We start from the raw sequence: 21,320 nt of genomic DNA on the forward strand, positions 1-21,320 counted from the left end.
AAAGAAGATTTTTTGAAAAGTCTCTATTTGAACAAAGATTGTATGGGTGGAGGGGAGGAGACTTCTGCCTTCAATAGCTGTCCAGTAGAGGGCAACCCACTGCAGTATTCTTGCCTGGAAAATTTCCATGGACAGAGGAGCCTGGCTGGCTACAGTCCATGGGGTCGCGAAGAGTTCTGTAGGACTGAGACGGACAGACTGAGCACACACACACCCACAATGGCTATCCAACCACGAGGCTTACCCGAGTCCCAGTGTTTGCACCAGTGTTTGCAAATAACATTTGCCTGCTGATGGGTAACTATTGCTACTAGGAGGAAACTTTTGCTTGCTGTCAACTTGAGCATTTGAAAAGCCTCTTGATGAAAGTGAAAGAGGAGAGTGAAAAAGCTGGCTTAAAATTCAACATTCAGAAAATTAAGATCATGGCATCTGGTCCAGTCACTTCATGGCAAAGAGATGAGGAAACAATGGAAACAGAGACAGACAATTTTGGGGGGCTCCAAAATCACTGCAGATGGTGACTGCAGTCATCCTTGCTCCTTGGAAGAAAATCTATGACCAGTCTAGACAGCATATTAAAAAAGCAGAGACATTACTTTGCCAACAAAGGTCCGTCTAGTTAAAGCTATGGTTTTTCCAGTAGTCATGCATGGATGTGAGAATTGGACCATAAAGAAAGCTGAGCACCAAAGAATTGATGCTTTTGAACTGTGGTATTGAAGAAGACTCTTGAGAGTCCCCTGGACTGCAAGGAGATCTAACCAGTCCATCCTAAAGGAGATCAGTCCTGGGTGTTCATTGGAAGGACTGGAGATGGTTAGGCGGCATCACTGACTCGATGGACATGAGTTTGAGTAAACTCCGGGAGTTGGCGATGGACAGGGAGGCCTGGCGTGCTGTAGTCCATGGAGTCGCAAAGAGTTGAACACGACTGAGCGACTGAACTGAACTGAATAAATATCAGAACGCTTTTTAAATGCTCAGTTCAGTCCCTCAGGCGTGTCTGACTCTTTGCGACCACATGAACCGCAGCACGCCAGGCATCCCTGTCCATCACCAACTCCCGGAGTTTACCCAAACTCATGTCCATCGAGTCGGTGATGCCATCTAAGCATCTCATCCTCTGTTGACCCCTTGTCCTCCTGCCTTCAATCTTTCCCAACATCAGGGTCTTTCCCAATGAGTCAAGCTCTTCACATCAGATGGCCAAAGTATTGGAGTTTCAGCTTCAACATCAGTCCTTCCAATGAACACCCAGGACTGATCTCCTTTAGGATGGACTGGTTGGATCTCCTTGCAGTCCAGGGGACTCTCAAGAGTCTTCTCCTACACCACAGTTCAAAAGCATCAATTCTTTGGTGCTCAGCTTTCTTTATAGTCCAACTCTCACATCCATACGTGACTACTGGAAAAACCATAGCCTTGACTAGATGTACCTTTGTTGACAACGTAATGTGTCTGCTTTTTAATATGCTGTCTAGGTTGGTCATAACTTTCCTTCCAAGGAGTAAGCATCTTTTTAATTTCATGGCTGCCATCACCATCTGCAGTGATTTTGGAGCCCAAAAAATAAAGTCAGCCACTGTTTCCACTATTTCCCCATCTATTTGACATGAGGTGATGGGACCCGATGCCATGATCTTAGTTTTCTGAATGTTGAGCTTTCAGCCAATTTTTTTCACTCTCATCAAGAAGCTTTCCACTTTCATCAAGAGGCTCTTTAGTTCTTCTTCACTTTCTTCCATAAAGGTGGTGTCTTCTGCATATCTGCGGTTATCTGATATTTACTAGTCACCAGGTAATGTAACGGAGAAGGCTATGGCAACCCACTCCAGTACTCTTGCCTGGAAAATCCCGCGGATGGAAGAGCCTGGTAGGCTGCAGTCCACTGGGTCGCGAAGAGTCGGACACGACTGAGCGACTTCACTTTCACTTTTCACTTTCAGGCATTGGAGAAGGAAACGGCAACCCACTCCAGTGTTCTGCCTGGAGAATCCCAGGGACTGCAGAGCCGGGTGGGCTGACGTCTATGGGGTCGCACAGAGTCGGACACGACTGAAGCGACTTAGCAGCAGCAGCAGCAGCAGCAGCAGGTGATGTAAGGAAAAGCCATTTTTAGCAAATGGCATTATGATACATTACCTTTGCACCTTCTCCTCACTGTAATTGGAAACTACTTCAAAAACCGTCAATCCAAGTGGAAGATACAAACAAAACCAGGCGCCACCAGCCTCATCTGAGCACTGTAGCTTGCTCAGCTTTTCCTTCCTTCTCAAGAAACCGGATGCTCTCTCCGCAGCCGCAGCTGCCCACCACGCTAGGTGCGCCCGCTGGCCCTCGCGGAGGCAGCCAGGAGCACCCCCAGCCTTTTCCTCGCGCGCGGTCGGCGTCTCCCACCGGCGCTGGGCCCGCATTCGCCGCAACGCCCCCATTCGCTGCAACGCCTCAACCGTCACTGTTGGGCCAGTGTGGCTCCAGGTCAGCGGAGCCATGTTCCTTCTTCTAGGGCTTCTCACCGTCCTCAGGGGACTGCACGGAGGCCCCAGTAAGTCCAGAACCTCGCCTTCTCTGGTTGGAGGGCTGCCCTTGTCGGTCCAGGGTCCGGCCCCAGACTCCCTTCCACCCCTTCTTGACGCTTGCCCTCGAGGTCTGCAGCCAAGGAGGCAGAGACAGCGTTGGCGCGGAAAATCTTTTCATTTCTCTGGGTGGTTTCCTTGTCTGTAAAATGGACAAAAATGAAAGATGTGGTCTTTTTGACATTCAGAATTCTGTTCTTCTAGAAATAATTGCACCGCCATGAAGAAGCCGTTTATCAATGAGTTCCTCATTGGTAACTGCAGTCTTCCACCCTCTCCGTGGAAAATTGCAGATCACCTTTGTATTCAATATTCTGTATCTTTCCCCCCGCCCTGCAAATGGTCCCAGTTTCTTGATGCAGTCCACTTTTTTAATTTCCATGTCTCTTCAGTTCACTTCGGTTCAGTTCAGTCGCTCAGTCGTGTCCGACTGTTTGTGACTCCATGAATCGCAGCACGCCAGGCCTCCCTGTCCATCACCAGTTCCTGGAGTTTACTCAAACCCATGTCCATCGAGTCGGTGATGCCATCCAACCATCTCATCCTCTGTCGTCCCCTTCTCCTCCTGCCCCCAATCCTTCCCAGCATCAGGGTCTTTTCCAATAAGTCAGCTCTTTGCCTGAGGTGGCCAAAGTATTAGAGTTTCATGTCTCTTGCCTCAGTGTAGTTTGTTACTGTTACTTAGTCAAACTGCCTGCCTGCAGATAGGAAAAGAGAGAGAATGAAACCTTAAGATTATAAAGGGTTAAAAAATGTATGGGTAAGAAGGACCAAAAGAGAGCAGAAAGGGAAAGCAGATGCATATATTACACACAAAAAAGTTGGTAATGTAGAAAAACACATGAAGAATTGGATTTAGAAATGAAAATGTCAGATTACAAGTATCAGAATAACTTTGCTTGTTTTTCTTTTAGATCTTCATAAAAAGTTTCTGCAGACCACAATTCCTGAAAAGATTTCAACGTCTGAGGCAATCAAAGATCCAGAAAATAACGTAATTGGGAAATAATATTTTTATTTCTTAAATTGTGTGAAATTGCTTTTAGTATCAAGACCATAGCTGCTGATGTTGGGCAGTAATTCAGTTCTTGGAGGCAGAGCTGAGTGCTCAGACCAGGTTCACAAGGAGGAACATTCACAAGGAGGCAAAAAAAAAAAAGTGCATTTATTTGGGGTTTGTTAGGACTGCAGCCTGGGAGACACTGATCCAAGAAGCACCTGAAATATGTTCCACCAGACTACAAAATGGTGGAAGAAAGCTACTAGGTTACATAAATTGTTAAGAATTAGGATTGGAGCTGGCAAGAAGTAAGGGTGTCCATTAAGCAAGAATTGGGGTTGGAGTTTGAAATGATTACATAGCTGGGAAAAAGAGAGGGGGCCTGTAAAACTACAGGGTTGCATCCAGCAGCTGCTAGCAGATACGGTTTTGAAAATGAGTGGTGGTGCCCTTGAGTTTGATACAGTTCAAAAAATTCAAATTCTCAGTGATGCAAGAATTTGTCTGAAACCCCACCCACTGGTGGTCACCCGACTCCATTTGGGATGCCTGAACCATAGTTATATTCCACTTTGATTGTTAAATGATCTTAAACATGTCATCACTATTATCTCCACCCAAAGCCGTGTATTTTATTTATTGATTCAACTCAGTAAGAGAATCTCTGCAAAAGTTTCCTGTTGTCTAAGTCTCATCTGGAAGGGATTTTACTTGCAAAACCTTGTGAGCAAGGCTCTTTTTTGTTTTACTAGAAAAATACTATGCAAAAACAAAGGAATATTTTCTTTTCTGCATAGTGATTACTTGCACCTATGGCTGTGCTCCAACAAGGTGACACATGTCCATCTTTCATGTTTCTGTAATTGCAAAGGGAGCTGTTTCATTCTTTAATTGTTGCAGTGGATTTTAACCTGGCACTTGGAAATTTGCTTACAATTTTGAAATAAATACTTATGGTAGTTGTGCATCTAAATGACTAATCATTTGGGCAGAAAGACTGATGATACACAGTGTGAAAAACTATTATGGTGCCTGCTACAATTTCTTATATCTTCTTCCTCTGAATTTTTCTTAATCCCCCAAATTTGTTATATCACCTTCTTTGGTATTGTATGAGAAAATCATTTATTTCTTTTGCTTAGCCATTAGTATATGCAGGCTTATATTTGACTTTCCACCAAGTTTGATGTTTAGTGAACAATTGCAAACCACACAAAAAACTTCAAAAAGGAACTTTTCTTCAGTTGAGAAATTTCTCCTGTTCAAAATATTCATTACAAGATTTGCACTTGTGCTTTGTCATTTTGGGATTTAAATATACGGAAATAAAAATGTAGATAACAGTTTAAAAACATTTAAAGAATTGAAAATATTGAATTGAAAATCTTGCAGCTGTGTCAGTGAAACTGTCAGATGTCTAAACTCATAACTAATCATAAAAGAGCTGAACTGTTGAAAAGACTGTGACTTTGTGAACAAACTATAAATTGAACTTGATATGTTACTCAAAACAAATAATGACCTTACAATTTGCTTGTAAGGGCCAGTTGTAAACCCAGTCTTTCTGAAGAAAGCCAGCTAATCTTATATAAGGTTTTGGGAAGTCTAGTGTTTAGGGACCCATGGGCTTTCAGAAAGGAGAGTGTTTAGGTATAGACAGGCTTTCAGTTGTGTTGGTGCATTTAGTTGAGGTAGACTACTTGTTGGTCTTACTTTCAGAATCCTCATCAGTGGATTGAAGCACTTACTGACTCCTGTCTAGAAGCTGTGACTGTCACTAATTGGCTGACTTTTAGAAACTTGGGGTTGTCATTGATTTGCAAACTTTCAGAAGCTAGTTATTTGAGTGTGGTTGTTGTTAACTGGCTGATTTTCTGATTGTACCTGGTGATAAAAATGATCTCTAATGGTAGTCACACAACTTAAGATTTTGGCCAAATGATAAATTTTTTCCACCTTTTCCCCCTCAGTTTCTGTCTATAAAGATTTAATTTTATAGTTAATTTTAAAAATTGAAGAATAATTATCTGCAGCATTATGTTATTTCTGGGTGCAAAACATAGTAATTCAGTATTTCTGTACATTACAAAATGATCACCTTGATAAACCTAGTTACCATCTATCACTGTACAAAGTCATTACAATATTATTGACAATATTCCCCAGACTGTACATTTCATACTTGTAACTCACTTATTTTGTAACTGAAAGTTTGTATCTGTTTATTTCCCTCACCTATCTCATTCACCCCCCTAACCCTCTTCCCTATGGCAGCTACCTGTTTGTTCTCTGTATCTGTGGGTCTCTCAGCTTATGTTGGTTCATTTGTTTTGTTTTTCATATTCCACATATAAGAGAAGTCAGATGGTACTTGTCTTTCTCTGTCTGACTTATTTCACTTAGCTTAGTACTGTGTTGTAGGTCCATCCGTGTTGTAAATGGCAAGTTTTCACTTTTTGCGTAATACTATTTTGTGTATAAAACCATATCTTCATCTATTCATCTACTGATGGGCACTTAAATTGCTTCCATATCTTGGCTATTGTAAATAATTGCAGTGAACATAGGTTGCATGTATCTTTTTGAATTAGAGTTTTTGTTTTCTTCAGGAAAAAACTCAGAAGTGAAATTTCTAGACCCTATGGTAGATTTGTGGGGTCGCAAAGAGTCGGACATGACTGAGCGACTGAACTGAACTGAACTGATGGTAGTTCTGTCTTTAAAAATTTTTGAGGACCCTCTATAGTATTTTACATAGTGGCTGCACCAGTTTACATTCCAACCAACATTGTATGAGGGTTCTCTTTTATCCACATCCTCTCACACTGTTATCTCTTGTCTTTTTGATCATAAGTATGAGGTGATATCTCATGGTTTTGGTTAGCATTTCCTGATGATTAGTAATGTTGAAGATTTTTTCATGTGCCTGTTGGCCATCTGTATGTCTTCTTTGAAGAAATATCTATTCATATATTCTGCCCATTTTTTAAATGTGTTGTTTGCTTTTCAGATGTTGAGTTGTATAAGTTCTTTTTCTATTTTGAATACTGGTCCTTTATCATATATGATTTTTGTGAATATTTTCTCCTGTTCAATAGGCTTTTTCATTTTGTTAGTAGTAGTTTCCTGCACTGTGAAAAGCTTTTTAGTTTGATATAGTCCTGTTTGTTCATTTTGTTCCCCCCTGGTCTCCTGAGGAGATATTTAAAAAAATATTGCTAAGACCACTGTCAATGAGCATACTGCCTCTGTTTTCTTCTGGGAGTTTTATAGCTTTAGGTCTTACATTTAAGTCTTTAATTGATTTTTCAATTTATTTTTGTATATGGTGTGAGAAAGAGGTCCAGTTTGATTCTTTTCCATGTGGTTGTCCAGTTTTCCCACCACAATTTACTGAAGAGGCTGTCTTTTTCCTATTGTATATTCCTGCCTTCTTTGTCATACATTACTTGACCATGTGCGTGTGGGCTTATTACTAGGCTCGGTGTTCTCTTTTTTTAATCTCTGTGTCTATATTTGTACTAGTAACATACCCTTTTGAAATCATACCATTTGAAAACATACCATTTTGTAGTTGTGTAGTATAGTTTGAAAACAGGGAGTGTGACATCACCTGCCTTGTTTTTCTTTCTCAAGATTGTTTTGGTTATTCAGGTCTTTTGTGGTTCCATAAACATTTTAAAATTATTTATTTTAGTTCTGTGAAAAATGGCATTGGTATTTTGATAAGGGATTGCATTAAGTCTGTAGATTGCTTGGGGTAATATGGTCATTTTAACAATATTAATTCCTATAATCTATGTACACAGTTTCTTTCCATCTTTTTATATCGTCTTTCCATCTGTTTAGTTTCTCTCATGAGTGTCTTATAGTTTTCTGAGTACAGGTTTTTTACCAGCTTGGTTAGATTTATTCCTTGGTATTTTATTCTTTTTGTTGCAGTGGTAAATTGGATTGTTTTCTTAATTTTTATTCCTGATAGTTCGTCAGTGTATAGAAATGCAACAGATTTCTGTATATTAGTTTTTTTTCTTGCAACTTTGCTGAATTCATTTATTACTTCTAATAGTTTTTTGGTAGCCTCTTTAGGATGTTCTATATATAATATCATGTTACATGATACAGTGACAGTTGTACTTTTGCCATTTTTATTTCCTTTTACTTATTTTTTGTCTGATTAATTTCACTAGGACTTCCAGTACCATGCCAAATAAAAGTGATGAAAGTGAGGATCCTTGTTTTGTTCCTGATCTAAGAGGAAAAGCTTTCAGTTTTTCATGATTGAGTATATTAGCTATGGGCTTGTCAGACATGGACTTTATTATGTTGAGGTGTCATAGTGATGTTGGGTTTTGTTAAAAGCTTTTTCTGCATTTCACAATATTTTAACTCTTGAATTTGTTATTATGATATATCACAATATTTGACTTACAGATATTGAAATATCCTTGCACCTTTGGAATAAATCCCACTTGGTGTATGGATTTTTTAAATATATTGTTTAATTTGTTTTGCTAATATTTTGTTGAGGATTTTTGCATCTATGTTCGTCAATGATATTGTTCTATAGTTTTCTTTTTTGTGTTGTCTTTGTCTGGTTTTGGTATCAGGCTGATACCTCACTGAATAAGATAGTGTTCCTTTCTCTTTAATATTTGGGAGTGCTTTGAGAAGGATAGGTGTTAACTCCTTTTGTAATGTTTTGTAGGCTTCACCTATAAAGCCATCTGGTCCTGGACTTTTGTTTGTTTGGAGTTTATTTAAATTACTGATTCAGTTCATTACAGCCTATTCATATTTTTTATTTCTTATTGATTTAGTCTTGAGGGATTGTACATTTTTAGTAATTTATCCATTTCTTCTGAATTGTCCATTTTACCGGTGTATAATTCTTCTCAGTACTCTCATGATTTTCTGTAGCTCTGGAGTGTTTGTTAGAACTTTTTTTTATTTCTGCTTTTATTTTGGCTCTTGTTTTTCTTGATGAGTCTTGCTAAAAGTTTTGTGATTTTTATCTTTTCGAAGAACTAGCTCTTAGTTTCATTGATTTATTTAAAAATCTCTATGTCATTTATTTCTGTTCTGATCTTTTTGATATCTTGCCTTCTACTAACTTTGGGTGTTGTTTGTTCTTTTTATATAGTTCCTTTGGTGTAAGGTTAGATTATTTATTTGAGATTTTTCTTGTTTCCTGAGATAAGATGTGTTACTAAAAATGTCCCTAATTTTAGAACTGCTTTTGCCATATCCCACATATTTTTGATCAGTTTGTTTCCATTTTCATTTATCTCCAGGTATTTTTTGACTTGCTATTTGATTTCTGCTATAATACATCAGTTGTTTAGTAGCATATTGTTAAGACTCCACATGCTAGTGTTTTTCTGCAGTTTTTTTTTCTTGTTCTGATTTCTAGTCTCAGACCTCTGTGGTCTGAAAAAATGAGTGATGTGATTTCAGTTTTCTCAAATTTACTGAGACTTGTTTTTGGCATAGTATGTGGTCTATTCTGGAAATGCTTCTAGTACCCCTGAAGAGTGTATTTTTCTTTTGGATGGAATTTTCTGTAAGAATCTCTCAAGTTCATTTGATAGTGTGTCATTTAAGGCCAGTGTTTCCTTATTAATTTTAATTTTTTGTCTCTATTATCTGTGTATTGATGTAAGTGAAGGGTTAAAAACCCTATTGTTGTTGTGTTACTCTCAATTTCTCCTTTGTTGTTTGTTAATATTTGCTTTATGTATTTATGTACTCCTGTGTCTATGGGATTGCGCAGAGTCGGACACGACTAAAGCGACTTAGCAGCCGCAGCATGTTGGGTGCATATATATTTACAATTATTATATCAACTTGTTGCCTTGATCCCTTTATCATCTGTGCTGTTGGACTGTTATTCCTATTGTCCTATATTCTACTGCCTTAATTAATGTAGCTTTATTACAAGTTTTAATATAGGCTAGTACTGGTATTCATACTTTTTTTTCAACACTTTGAAGAGGTCATTCCATTGCCTTCTGTCATTCACACAATTTATTAAGAATTGTTTTGAACGTAATGTGTCATTTTTCTCTTATTGATTTTGAGTGTTTTCTCTCTTTCCTTTGTTTTAAATGTTTGAGTATGACATGCCTAAGTTTGCTTTCTTTGTGTTCATTTTGCTTTGGAATTATATAATAATTTGACACTGTGAGTTGTTATCTCTCATAAGCTTTGAAAGTGTCAATCGTGAATTTTCCAAATGTTATTTTTTAGCCTTACCTTTCTCCTTATTTTTTGGATTATAATTGCATGAGTGTTGAAGCGAAGTGAAGTGAATTGAAGTCGCTCAGTCGTGTCTGAGTCTTCTTTTTTTTTTTCTTTTTTTTTTTTTATTAGTTGGAGGCTAATTACTTCACAACATTTCAGTGGGTTTTGTCATACATTGATATGAATCAGCCATGGATTTACACGTATTCCCCATCCCGATCCCTGCTCCCACCTCCCTCTCCACCCGATTCCTCTGGGTCTTCCCAGTGCACCAGGCCGGAGCACTTGTCTCATGCATCCCACCTGGGCTGGTGATCTGTTTCACCATAGATAGTATACATGCTGTTCTTTTGAAATATCCCACCCTCACATTCTCCCACAGAGTTCAAAAGTCTGTTCTGTATTTCTGTGTCTCTTTTTCTGTTTTGCATATAGGGTTATCGTTACCATCTTTCTAAATTCCATATATATGTGTTAGTATGCTGTAATGTTCTTTATCTTTCTGGCTTACTTCACTCTGTATAAGGGGCTCCAGCTTCATCCATCTCATTAGGACTGGTTCAAATGAATTCTTTTTAATGGCTGAGTAATATTCCATGGTGTATATGTACCACAGCTTCCTTATCCATTCATCTGCTGATGGGCATCTAGGTTGCTTCCATGTCCTGCCTATGTCCTAAACAGTGCTGCGATGAACATTGGGGTGCACGTGTCTCTTTCAGATCTGGTTTCCTCAGTGTGTATGCCCAGAAGTGGGATTGCTGGGTCATATGGCAGTTCTATTTCCAGTTTTTTAAGAAATCTCCACACTGTTTTCCATAGCGGCTGTACTAGTTTGCATTCCCACCAACAGTGTAAGAGGGTTCCCTTTTCTCCACACCCTCTCCAGCATTTATTGCTTGTAGACTTCTGGATAGCAGCCATCCTGACTGGCGTGTAATGGTACCTCATTGTGGTTTTGATTTGCATTTCTCTAATAATGAGTGATGTTGAGCATCTTTTCATGTGTTTGTTAGCCATCTGTATGTCTTCTTTGGAGAAATGTCTGTTTAGTTCTTTGGCCCATTTTTTGATTGGGTCATTTATTTTTCTGGAATTGAGCTGCAGGAGTTGCTTGTATATTTTTGAGATTAATCCTTGGTCTGTTTCTTCATTTGCTATTATTTTCTCCCAATCTGAGGGCTGTCTTTTCAGTGTCTGAGTCTTTGCGACCCTATGGACTGTAGCCTACCAGGCTCCTCCATCCATGGGATTTTCCAGGCAAGAGTATTGGAGTGGGTTGCCATTTTCTTCTCCAGGGGATCTTCCTGACCCAGGAATCAAACCTAGGTCTCCCGCATTGTAGGCAGACGCTTTACAGTCTGAATCACGAGGGAAGTACATGAGTGTTAGACATTTTTAACTGGTCACATTTCTTTTGTTTTCTTCTTTGCGTTTTTCTGTCTGTGTTTCAACATGGATATTTTCTCCTGACCTGTATTCCTGTCACCAATCTTAACCCCTGCTAAGTCTAATCTGCTTTTATACCCTTTCATTGAATTTTTAATAACAGATACTGTTTTTTTCTGCTGTACAATTTTAATTTGTTTCTTTATTACAGATTCTACACTTCTATCGAAATTCTCCATGTTCTCATTTTAATCAGTTATTTAATAGGTATTACTTGTGGGCTTGTTGTTATTCTCTATTTTTTATTTGTTTTAAATTTGATCCTGTTTTTTAGCATTTGTTATCTTTTTTTTTTTAAGGGAAAGTTGGTGTATTTGTTTGCAAAGGCCCCTATAACAAAGAAACACAAACAATGTGTCTTAAGTGACAGAAACTTATTGTCTCATAGTTTTGGAGGCTAAAAGTCCAAGATCAAGATGTTGGCAGCATTGGTTCTTTTTGAGTACTATGAGGGACAGATCTGTTCCGAGCCTCTGCCATTAGCTTATAGAGATCAGAGATTCTCCCATTGTGTAGGTGTGTCCAAATTTCCTTTTTTCAGATGGATACCACTTACATTGGATTGCTACTGCTGCTGCTAAGTCACTTCAGTCGTGTCCGACTCTGTGCAACCCCATAGACGGCAGCCCACCAGGCTCCGCCGTCTCTGGGATTCTCCAGGCAAGAACACTGGAGTGGGTTGCCATTTCCTTCTCCAATGCATGAAAGTGAAAAGCGAAAGTGAAGTCACTCAGTCGTGTCTGACTCTGTGACCCCATGGACTGCAGCCTACCAGGCTCCTCCGTCCATGGGATTTTCCAGGCAAGAGTACTGGAGTGGGGTGCCATTGCCTGATTAGGGCCACACTAATGGCCTCTCCTTAACTTGATTACTTCTGTAGAGGCCTTGTCTCTGAATAAGGTCACATTCTAAAGTTAGGAATTCACATGTAAATTTGGATGGAGGGAGAAAACAATTGAACCCAAACAGTTGGATTTGTGTATAAAAGTTTGTAGAAGCTCTGGATGATGTCTTTTGGAATTTTTCTTCCTGTCAGTTTTGTACATTTCTTATTAATTGCATCCTAATTTTGTTGTTGTTTTTCCCCTTTCTTTTCATCATATTTATTTAATAGCAAGGCATTTTTAGAGGGCACAATTTTCAGGTCCCCTCTAGACTCCATTCAGACTTCTTTCCAGAGTGCCATTCAAGTGATTCTTCACAGAGCATTTGTCTATTGCAGAGAATCTTGTTTTGTTATAATAGAAAGTTGAAGAACTAAAAACTTTTAAATGGCTATTTCTCTTGCTAAAATAATTTTTAAAAATTAACCAAATAAACAATTTAATGAATTTTATATTTTCTGTTATCTTCTAGAGGGTTCTCTAGGCATGTCTGTGATCTTCCTCTGTTCTCTCCTTCATTCTCTTCCAGAGGAATTTCGTTGCTTGCATTTGATAAGCCAAGTGCAATGGTACTTGTTGTGTTATCTTGCCACAGGTGTAATACATTTCTTGTAGTTCTGACTTTTGGAAGTGTCTGTTCCAACGAGCAGGAAAATTTACTTTCTAGGAGGGCTGGGAGTGAGCAAGAAATGGTTTCTCTCAAGTGAGGTGGGCATCTTGGCATTTATCTTGGGCATGGTGAGTTGACGGTGTGTGTCTTAGACAATAGATGATTATCAGCAAGCTTATCCCTCAGATATGTCAGTAATGGTGAATAGCAGACATGTGGGAATGCTCCCATGTAGTTCTCAATTCAGAATTCTGAAGATTTGAATATCCACATGGCAAGGGAAGCACATACAATAGTTATGTATTATTATTAATTTTGTCAATCTTAAAAGGATAACTTAGAGAAAACATTATTTAGCATCATTTTTGTAAGTGTTATTATTGATTTTTTTTTTGGATGCTCATGTACAGGTGGCTTATGTCATTACAATAGGAGGAAATCCATATTTTCTCCATCTTACAAAGCAGTAAGTAATTATTTTATCTTTTAATATTTTAATTTTTTGGTGTATTGGTTTTATGCATAGAATCATTTTAATTCAAATGTTTATTAGATATGTGTATACATTTGATACCTATTATATATCAGTTTTTGGGTAAAGTCCTAAGCACACAAAAGGCAATGAAACAGTAGTCTTAGTTAAATAATTTGTAATAAAGATGTATTCAGACACCTCAATAGATAAATGAAGAATTGTTTTATAATGCAATATTGTGATAAATGTATAAATAGTATTCTTTGGAAATCAGGGAAGGCTTTTCGCAAAGAGATGACTTGAGGAAAGATACTTAGTTCTAAAAGAAGTGGGGTAGTGTTGGGGGGTATTCTGTTTTGAGGAAATCATCTGCAGGTTGATACAGAGTAGATTTTGTGGTGTGCAGAACTTCAGTGTGAGAATGACTGAATGACATCTTTTTTGAGGATAAAAGTAAAAGATTTTGGAAAAGTGGGCAGGAGCCAGATTGTAGAAGATCTGTAATGCCATGGTAAGGATATTAGAAGCCATAAATATTTTTAAACACATACTTATATAGGTCCATTGAGTCTCATAGGCTGTTTTTGAGGGGGTAAAAATGGAAGTGGAATGTCTAATTGTATGATTATCTAATAGTTTAAGTGCATGATGATAGTACCTTGAACAGTGATCATTGCACTGGAAAGAAAAATTCAGTAGATCTTGAGGACAGATTTGTTAGGATGATTGGAAAACAGTGAGGAGTTTTGGATAATTTAGTTGTTGCTTAAAATTGGTGGGTTATAGTGTAATAAAATGAGGGGTATTAATGAAGGAGATATTTATCTGAGGGGTGAGTTTAGTTTGCATTGCTTATAAGATATTCAAGTGGCTTTTTTTCCATTAGGTATACAAATGTAAGAATTTGAATCTCTAAGGAGAGATTGGCAATATAGATTTAGCAGTAATTAAAAACAAATTAGAACTTACAGAGTGCTTACAAACATACAGGTGGCTAAAGATGGAATCTTGGGAAAGACCAGTATTTCTCTTTTTGGTTCTGCCAAAAGAGATCAAGCTAGAAGGGTCAGGGAGGTAGGAAGAGAAGCATGAGTGATGTATGATTTAAATTAAGTGAATAGACAAAGTGGCCACAGTTTTAAAAATGATACTAGAAGTCCAGTTCAATGGTTGTTTTAAAATTGTCTTTTGGATTTGACATTCTGGATCTTTTCTAGAGCAGTTAAGGGTGAGTAACAATTGACTAAGTGGAGAAACTGTGTGTAGACTACTCTTTTGATAAAATCTATTGAGAATTGAAAATATGTAGGGAATAGCGAAAGGAAGACACAGAAGCTGAGGGACAGTTATTCAGGATGATAATGACTTGACAGTAAACTTTTCAGTAGTATTAAGATAAAAACAGTAGAGAGGAAGAGCTTGAAATTACAGTACTAATAAAGTGATGTATCTTCAATACATGGCACAGAATAAGATGCATAGTACAGGTGTGAGGGTTTGCTTTGAACAAAAGAAGCAATCATTCTCAAAGATAAGGAGTAAGGTAGGGTACAGGGGATCTGACAGTGAGGTGACATGGAAGTTACTGAGACGATTGGCAGAACGATGTCAAGTTTTTGTATAATTACTGAGGAGAACGAAAGAAAATTCTGACCAGTGTTATTGAGAAGAACTTGGTACTCAGTTAAGGTTCAGTTCAGTTCAGTTCAGTTGCTCAGTTGTGTCTGACTCTGTGACCCCATAGACTGCAGCACGCCAGCCTTCCCTGTCCATCACCAACTCCTGGAGCTTGCTCAAACTCATGTCCATCGAGTCGGTGATGCCATTCAACCATCTCCTCTCCTGTCGTCCCCTTCTCCTCCTGCCTTCAGTCTTTCCCAGCATCAGGGTCTTTTCCAATGAGTCAGTTCTTCGCATCAGGTGACCAAAGTATTGGAGCTTCAGCTTCAGCATCAGTCCTTCCAATGAATGTTCAGGACTGATTTCCTTTAGAATTGACTGGTTGGATCTCCTTGCAGTCCAGGGGACTCTCAAGAGTCTTCTCCAACACCACAGTTAAGGTTAGTTAATGTTAGTGAATGTGAATTTTGTAGTGATGCTAAGAAAATCTTTCAAAATTTTGGCCTAACCCTACATTTTAATTTTGAGATTCAAGTTTGAAACCTAGAATTAATGAGCAATAATGACAAGGATTTGAAAGTTCTATGCTGAAAATCGAGACCTGTCTTATTTCACTGTTTGATATTTCTAGCAGTTTGAGTTGTTCATTATCGTGCATTTTTGTATTATGTCACTGTAGTTAAAATACCTCCCTCTGCCCCAAACTTATTTAAATGACCAGAATCTGGGCAATAAGATATGCCAAGATAATTGGCACTACTTTAAATTCTTCCTTTAAAAATAAAATATGTATTATGAAGAATAAGTTTTCTATGTTTTCTGTTTGCAATTTGACCATGTTTTTGTGATTTCTGCCTAGGTCGTTTTTATCTTCAGCGTCTGTTGTTTACTTTTATGACAAAAATGACATCCAACATCATCAGCCTTTGTCAGCTCAGGTAAGACTTAGGTTTCTTTGTTACAGATTTCTTATTCTGAATTTCCTTAAAAGATAAATATTATGAAATAACTGGAATGTTATTTCACACATTCAGTGAAATTAAATAACCTGAACGAGTTCTTATTTCTGCCTGGCACAACTCATTGGGTCATGGCCATTCATATTAAAGTACTAAGGTAGTGGAAGTAAAAATTACAAATGAGGTATCTGGAATGTCCATTTAAAAAAGAAGTTAACCTTTTTTTTCCTGTGTTTTCTTTTTTCTCAGATGGATTGCAGTTATCATGGATATGTTGCAGGTTTTCCAAATTCTCTTGTATCACTCAACATTTGTTCAGGACTCAGGTTGTAGCCCATTTAGAGATACTCCTTTTGCCAGTATTAGATCTTGCTAAACTGTAATATTTATCCTCCAGTACTTTCTCTAGTTCTAAAGTCACCTTTATTATTTCAATTTCCTAAGGAGTGAACCAGAATTACTGATACAATAAAGTTAGTCACCCTGGTAGTATCCATTCCAGATGGGAGTCTACATGTTGATTCTAACAGGCTATGCTGCTTGAGGCTTAGAGCAATCTTGAGTATAGGTGGTGTTGATTGGGTCTCTCCATACTAGTTTTCTCAAGTTCTTTATGTTTTTACAGTTGTCTTAATTTCCTAGAATGACTGACAGTGTGGAATGCCTGAGTCTGACCGATACTTTGGCTCTGCTCACAGTCATTCTCAGGCAGATAGCACCTTTAACTCAGCCACACAAATGATTTAGAACATGAAGTGTCAGGGGAGATATAGGGATTTCAAAGAGAAGAAAGGAATCTAAACTAAGGAAAAGAGTGCCTATGGCTAAAATCTTGGTTAGAACATCAACACCCTAGGTAGAGATCTTAACCTGTTTAAACACATAGATGTGTCATAGGTGTGTGTAGATGTGCCTACATATTGGCCCTTGCCATCTGCCTCAACAAGGATTAAATTGTATGCTCCTGCTGAATTTGTACCCCCTGAAGGAGTGAAGTTCAGGGTTGAGAGCAGAAATGAGGCACTCTGTGCTCTGTGAAGACTGGCAGAACAGGTCTTTAGGTAGTTAGATATTCTCAGGAGCTGATTTTATGAGCCCAATTCTTGTCTTTCCTCATAGCTAGAAAAGCAATAAAATCCTTCATGGTGATGACTATTTCCTGTGGCTAGCAGAAGCTTCCGAGACTAGCAGAAACTTTCTACAAAAAATACATGCTTGATCGCATGTACACCACCTTCACAAAAATCACTTATAAACTCTCCTTCCCCGCTACCTCTTTGGAACAGTTAGAGCTATCTGAGGTACTATCACCTGGGCTGCAGTCCTCATTTTGCTCCCAAATAAAACTTACCTTGCAGCTCTCTCATTGTGCATTTTTTTTTAAGTTGACAGATGCATGCCATTAACACTAATTTCTTTTAAGATAATAAAAATATTTCTATTGGAATATTTGTAATAAAAAGCCAGACATATACTGTGTTATTACTGTCCAGTTCTAGAATAATACCTCAAAGAATAAAGAGATAAATAGAAAAACCAAGGTGACTTTAAATGTAAAAAAAAAATTGTTTTTTTGGCCAACATTTCTTATTAGAATTACAGTTCCAGTAGAATAATTTCAGATTTGTTTTGATTATTTTACCATTCAGGGGAACACTGCAGTTTAAAAACATCTCATATGCAGTTGAACCAGTTGAGTCTGTATCAGGATTCATGCACATGATTTATGAAGAAAAAAGTGATATAAATCCTATCCCTCTGTTACTGAAAAATGACACTTACAGCTATGAGAGCTCACAGTATAAAGTCAGAAAAAGTTCAGAAGTAAGTGTGGACTCCTTATTATAATATATTCTGTGTAATATTATAAAATGAAAAATACTTGCAGAGCAAAATTTGGTGACTTGTAAATTTTATTTTCCTTTTTCCTGATGGCATTTCATGATTTTCAGATAGATGCAGAATGAAATTTTTTGCTATGCTTCTTGTTAGATGAAAGTTTAGCAAAAACTTAGGTAATTGATTTTGGAAACAGATATGTGAATATAAGAATAAATAAACCAAAAAGCTAATTTTCATATGTGGACATTTGGATAATTAATGTAAATTCTTCCTTTTCCTGAATTATTCTCGTAATTTGAGTGAATATGTGATCTGAATTTCTAAATGAGTCTTTGTTATGTGAGAATTCAGAAATGAGTAGTAATAGTTAGTGGCTTGCATAAGGTATGTGTAAAGCAAGCTGATGAATTCTTCCTCCACAAAGACCTGTAAGCTGCCATAAATAACATTCCCGGATCCAGTGAGCTGTCAGTGATTGTAAACTTTAGTAATATTTTTCTAAACCACATGGTTTGTCAAAAGTAGTTTCTAATAATTGATAGCAAAAAATCTGCCCACATGAAAGATTTCTATGAAAAATGATCACAAGGCTAAGGAAAGGAAGGCTTCCCTGGTGGCCCAGTGGTAAAGAATCTGCCTGCCACTGCAGGAGATAAAGAAGACATGGGTTTGATCCCTGGGTCAGGAAGATCCCCTGGAGAAGACAATGGCAGCCCACCGCAGTATTCCTGTCTGGGTAATCCCATGGACAGAGGAGCCTGACAGGCTACGGTCCATGAGATCACAAGGAGTTAGACACCACTGAATGAGCGCACAAGCAAAGGAAAATTTTATGTTATAAACTTAATATTTCTAATATCAGCTATTGTAAAAATCAAAGTATGCCTGGGTATTATATAGAGCGCTGAATCTCACTGAAAATTCTTATTAACCATAGGCATATTTTGAACTGGAATTTTCTGAATAGTACCTAAAATTTGTATTTGAAAATCGTCGTAATATAAGATCAGTAGCAACATGTCTCTCAGTTTATCTCTGAACATAATTTCAATAGAATGTACATTTTTACAAATTTCTCAGGAGTCATGTTATATGTTTTTCAGAGACTTGGCCATACCAAATTATCCTCCCGATACATTGATATGTATATTGTTGTGGATAAAAATCTGGTAAGTTTTTTCTTTTTTTTTTTTTTTTTTGCATTTATATTTTTAAATGATTTAATAATTGTCTTAACTTGATTTCAATGATATAATGAAAATTTAAAAACCATTTTCTGATAAATGTTTATTTTGCTTTTACCATGAATGAATTCTTAAAAATTGTGACTATACCAAGTTTTTGTTAATTCATTTATTTTGTATTAAGGCGCTCTTAATCACTGTTGTAAAGTGAACTATCTTTTCATTTTTTAAAGCTTGCCTGCTAGTTTTCTTTCTTTTTTTTTTTTTTTCCAGAAGAGCTACATCCTCAATAGAAATGTAGATTAGAATTCCTCCAAACTCTCAAACCCCACATACAATAATATTTAATTTCCTCAGCTTAATTGGAAGAGTGAAAAGTGAAGTTGCTCAGTTGTGTCTGACTCTTTGTGACCCCATGGACTGTAGCCCACCAGGGTTCTCCATCCGTGGGATTCTCCAGGCAAAGAGTACTGGAGTGGGTTGCCATTTCCTTCTCCAGGAACTCTTCCCAACCAGGGCATAGAATCCGGGTCTCCTGCATTGAAGGCAGACGCTTTACCATCTGAACCAGAAGAATAGTCTACTACAAAACAAATACGCCACTCCTTTTAAGCAAAAGGAAGAAAATGAGTTATCTGTTTTGTTCTAGCTAAGTTCTAGGTAAACAAGTTATGTTTTGTTCAACTAAGTTCAAGGTCGATGAAATGACAATTCTCTTGGTGGGCATTTTTCATGTTCCTTTACCTGTTGGGTATTTCTTTGCCTTTTCATCTTGTTTAGATTGCTGTATCTGGAGTGGGCTTTCTGTATTCTGGAGGTCTGTGGTTCCTTTTTGTTGTGGAGGATTAACCCAGTGGGTGGGGTTAGACGATTGGCTTGTCAAGGTTTCCTGGTTAGGGAAGCTTGCATCAGTGTTCTGGTGCGTGGAACTTGATTTCTACTCTTTGGAGAGCAATGGAGTGCCCAGTAATGAGTTTTGAGATGGGTCTATGTGTTAGGTGTGACCTTGGGCAGCCTGTATGTTGATGTTCAGGGCTATGTTCCTGCGTTGCTGGAGAATTTGCGTGGTATGTCTTGCTCTGAAACTTATTGGCTCTTGTGTGGTGGTTGGTTTCAGTGTAGGTATGGAGGCTTTTGGACAGTCACTTATTACTTAAAGTTCCTTGTAGTCAGGAGTTTTCTGGTGTTCTCAGGTTTTGGGCTTAAGTCTCCTGCCTCTGGATTTCAGTTTTATTCTTCCTGTAGTCTCAGGACTTCTCCAACTATGCAGCCCTGATAAGAAAACTTCTAGGTTAATGGCTAAAAGATTCTCCCCCGTTAGGGACACCCAGAGAGGTTCACAGAGTCACATGAAGAAGAGGAGAGGGAGGAGGGAGATAGAGATGAACAGGAGGAGAAAAAGGGGGACTCAAGAGGAGAGAGACAGATCTACACAGCTGTCTGTTCCCAGAGTGTTCTCCGTAGCCCAGTCACCTACAAAGATTCACAGAATTGGATTGGGAAGAGAAGGGGAAAGGAGGAAATAGAGGTGTTCTGAGGTAGAAAACAGAGAGTCAAGATTGGGAGAGAATAATCTTCGGTTTAAAAATAGGGCTTCTCTTCTTTTTTTTTTTTTTGTAAGGTTATAGTGTATTGAAAATGAAAATTAAGGAGTAGTAGAGGAGTACTAGAGGACTTTAAAAGAAATAAGATAAAAAGAAAAATAGAAAATAGAAGAGAGAAAGGAAAGAAAAAAAAGAAAGAAAAAGAAAAAAAAAAAGAAAAAAAAGAAAAAAAAAAAAAGGAAAAAAAAAAATTTTTTTTTTCCCCCTAATTAAAAAATCGTAAAAGTCTATGGAAATGAAAGTTAAGGAGTAATGGGGGAGTAATAGGGGATTTTAAAGGAAAATAAAAGAGAAAAAATAAAAAAGAAAAAAAGAAAAAAATAAAAAAAAATAAAAAAAAGAGAAAAATGTAAAATTATATCTAGGAGTTTCTCTGGAGCTGTTGCGGTCAGTGTGGGTTCGGCTCAGTTTCAGATAGCTCCTCGTTCCAGCTTACGCTTCTCGATATCTACAGGCTCCTCTGGTGTAGACAATGTTTCCTAGAGGGATTTTAATCTGTTGCACCAGTCCCTTCTGAAGCGGTTCCCTTTGTTTATTTGGCTTCTGTTTGCCGGTCTCTTCAGAGCCTCATTTCCGCCCTGACACAGGCGGGCGGAGGTGGACTCTTATTCAGGTAGCTAGTTCCGTAGCGCTGCTGGGAGGGGCTGGCGCTGCGGGGAGGGGCTGGCGCTGCGGGACGGGGCTGGGGCTGCCAGGAGGGGCTGACGCTGCTCTCTCCTCTGCGCTGCTCAGGCTCCCGGCTGTTCTATATGGAGCGCGCCCCGCGCTGCGCGAGGTTCCAGCCCTCGGGTGTTCCACAAAAGCGCGGAGGGGAAAGCTGCGCCTGTTCTCTGTGCCTTCCCCGTCAGAGCGGTCCAGGCAGCCAGGGGCT

At 38.3% G+C, this 21,320-nt stretch overlaps 1 protein-coding gene across 1 annotated transcript; it reads left to right on the forward strand.

Annotated features, from left to right (window-relative positions):
• The first annotated feature begins 2,485 nt into the window (after positions 1-2,485).
• Positions 2,486-17,786, forward strand: LOC133050542 (disintegrin and metalloproteinase domain-containing protein 5-like). The gene is made up of 7 exons (XM_061134785.1): positions 2,486-2,548; positions 3,494-3,573; positions 13,176-13,231; positions 15,720-15,798; positions 16,069-16,145; positions 17,469-17,643; positions 17,772-17,786. The coding sequence occupies exons 1-7, from the start codon at positions 2,494-2,496 to the stop codon at positions 17,784-17,786; spliced, it is 537 nt and encodes a 178-aa protein (XP_060990768.1). The 5' UTR covers positions 2,486-2,493.
• Positions 17,787-21,320: the final 3,534 nt, after the last annotated feature.

Source organism: Dama dama, chromosome 32 (assembly GCF_033118175.1).
Source record: "Dama dama isolate Ldn47 chromosome 32, ASM3311817v1, whole genome shotgun sequence".
In the NCBI taxonomy this organism is placed as follows: Eukaryota; Metazoa; Chordata; class Mammalia; order Artiodactyla; family Cervidae; genus Dama; species Dama dama.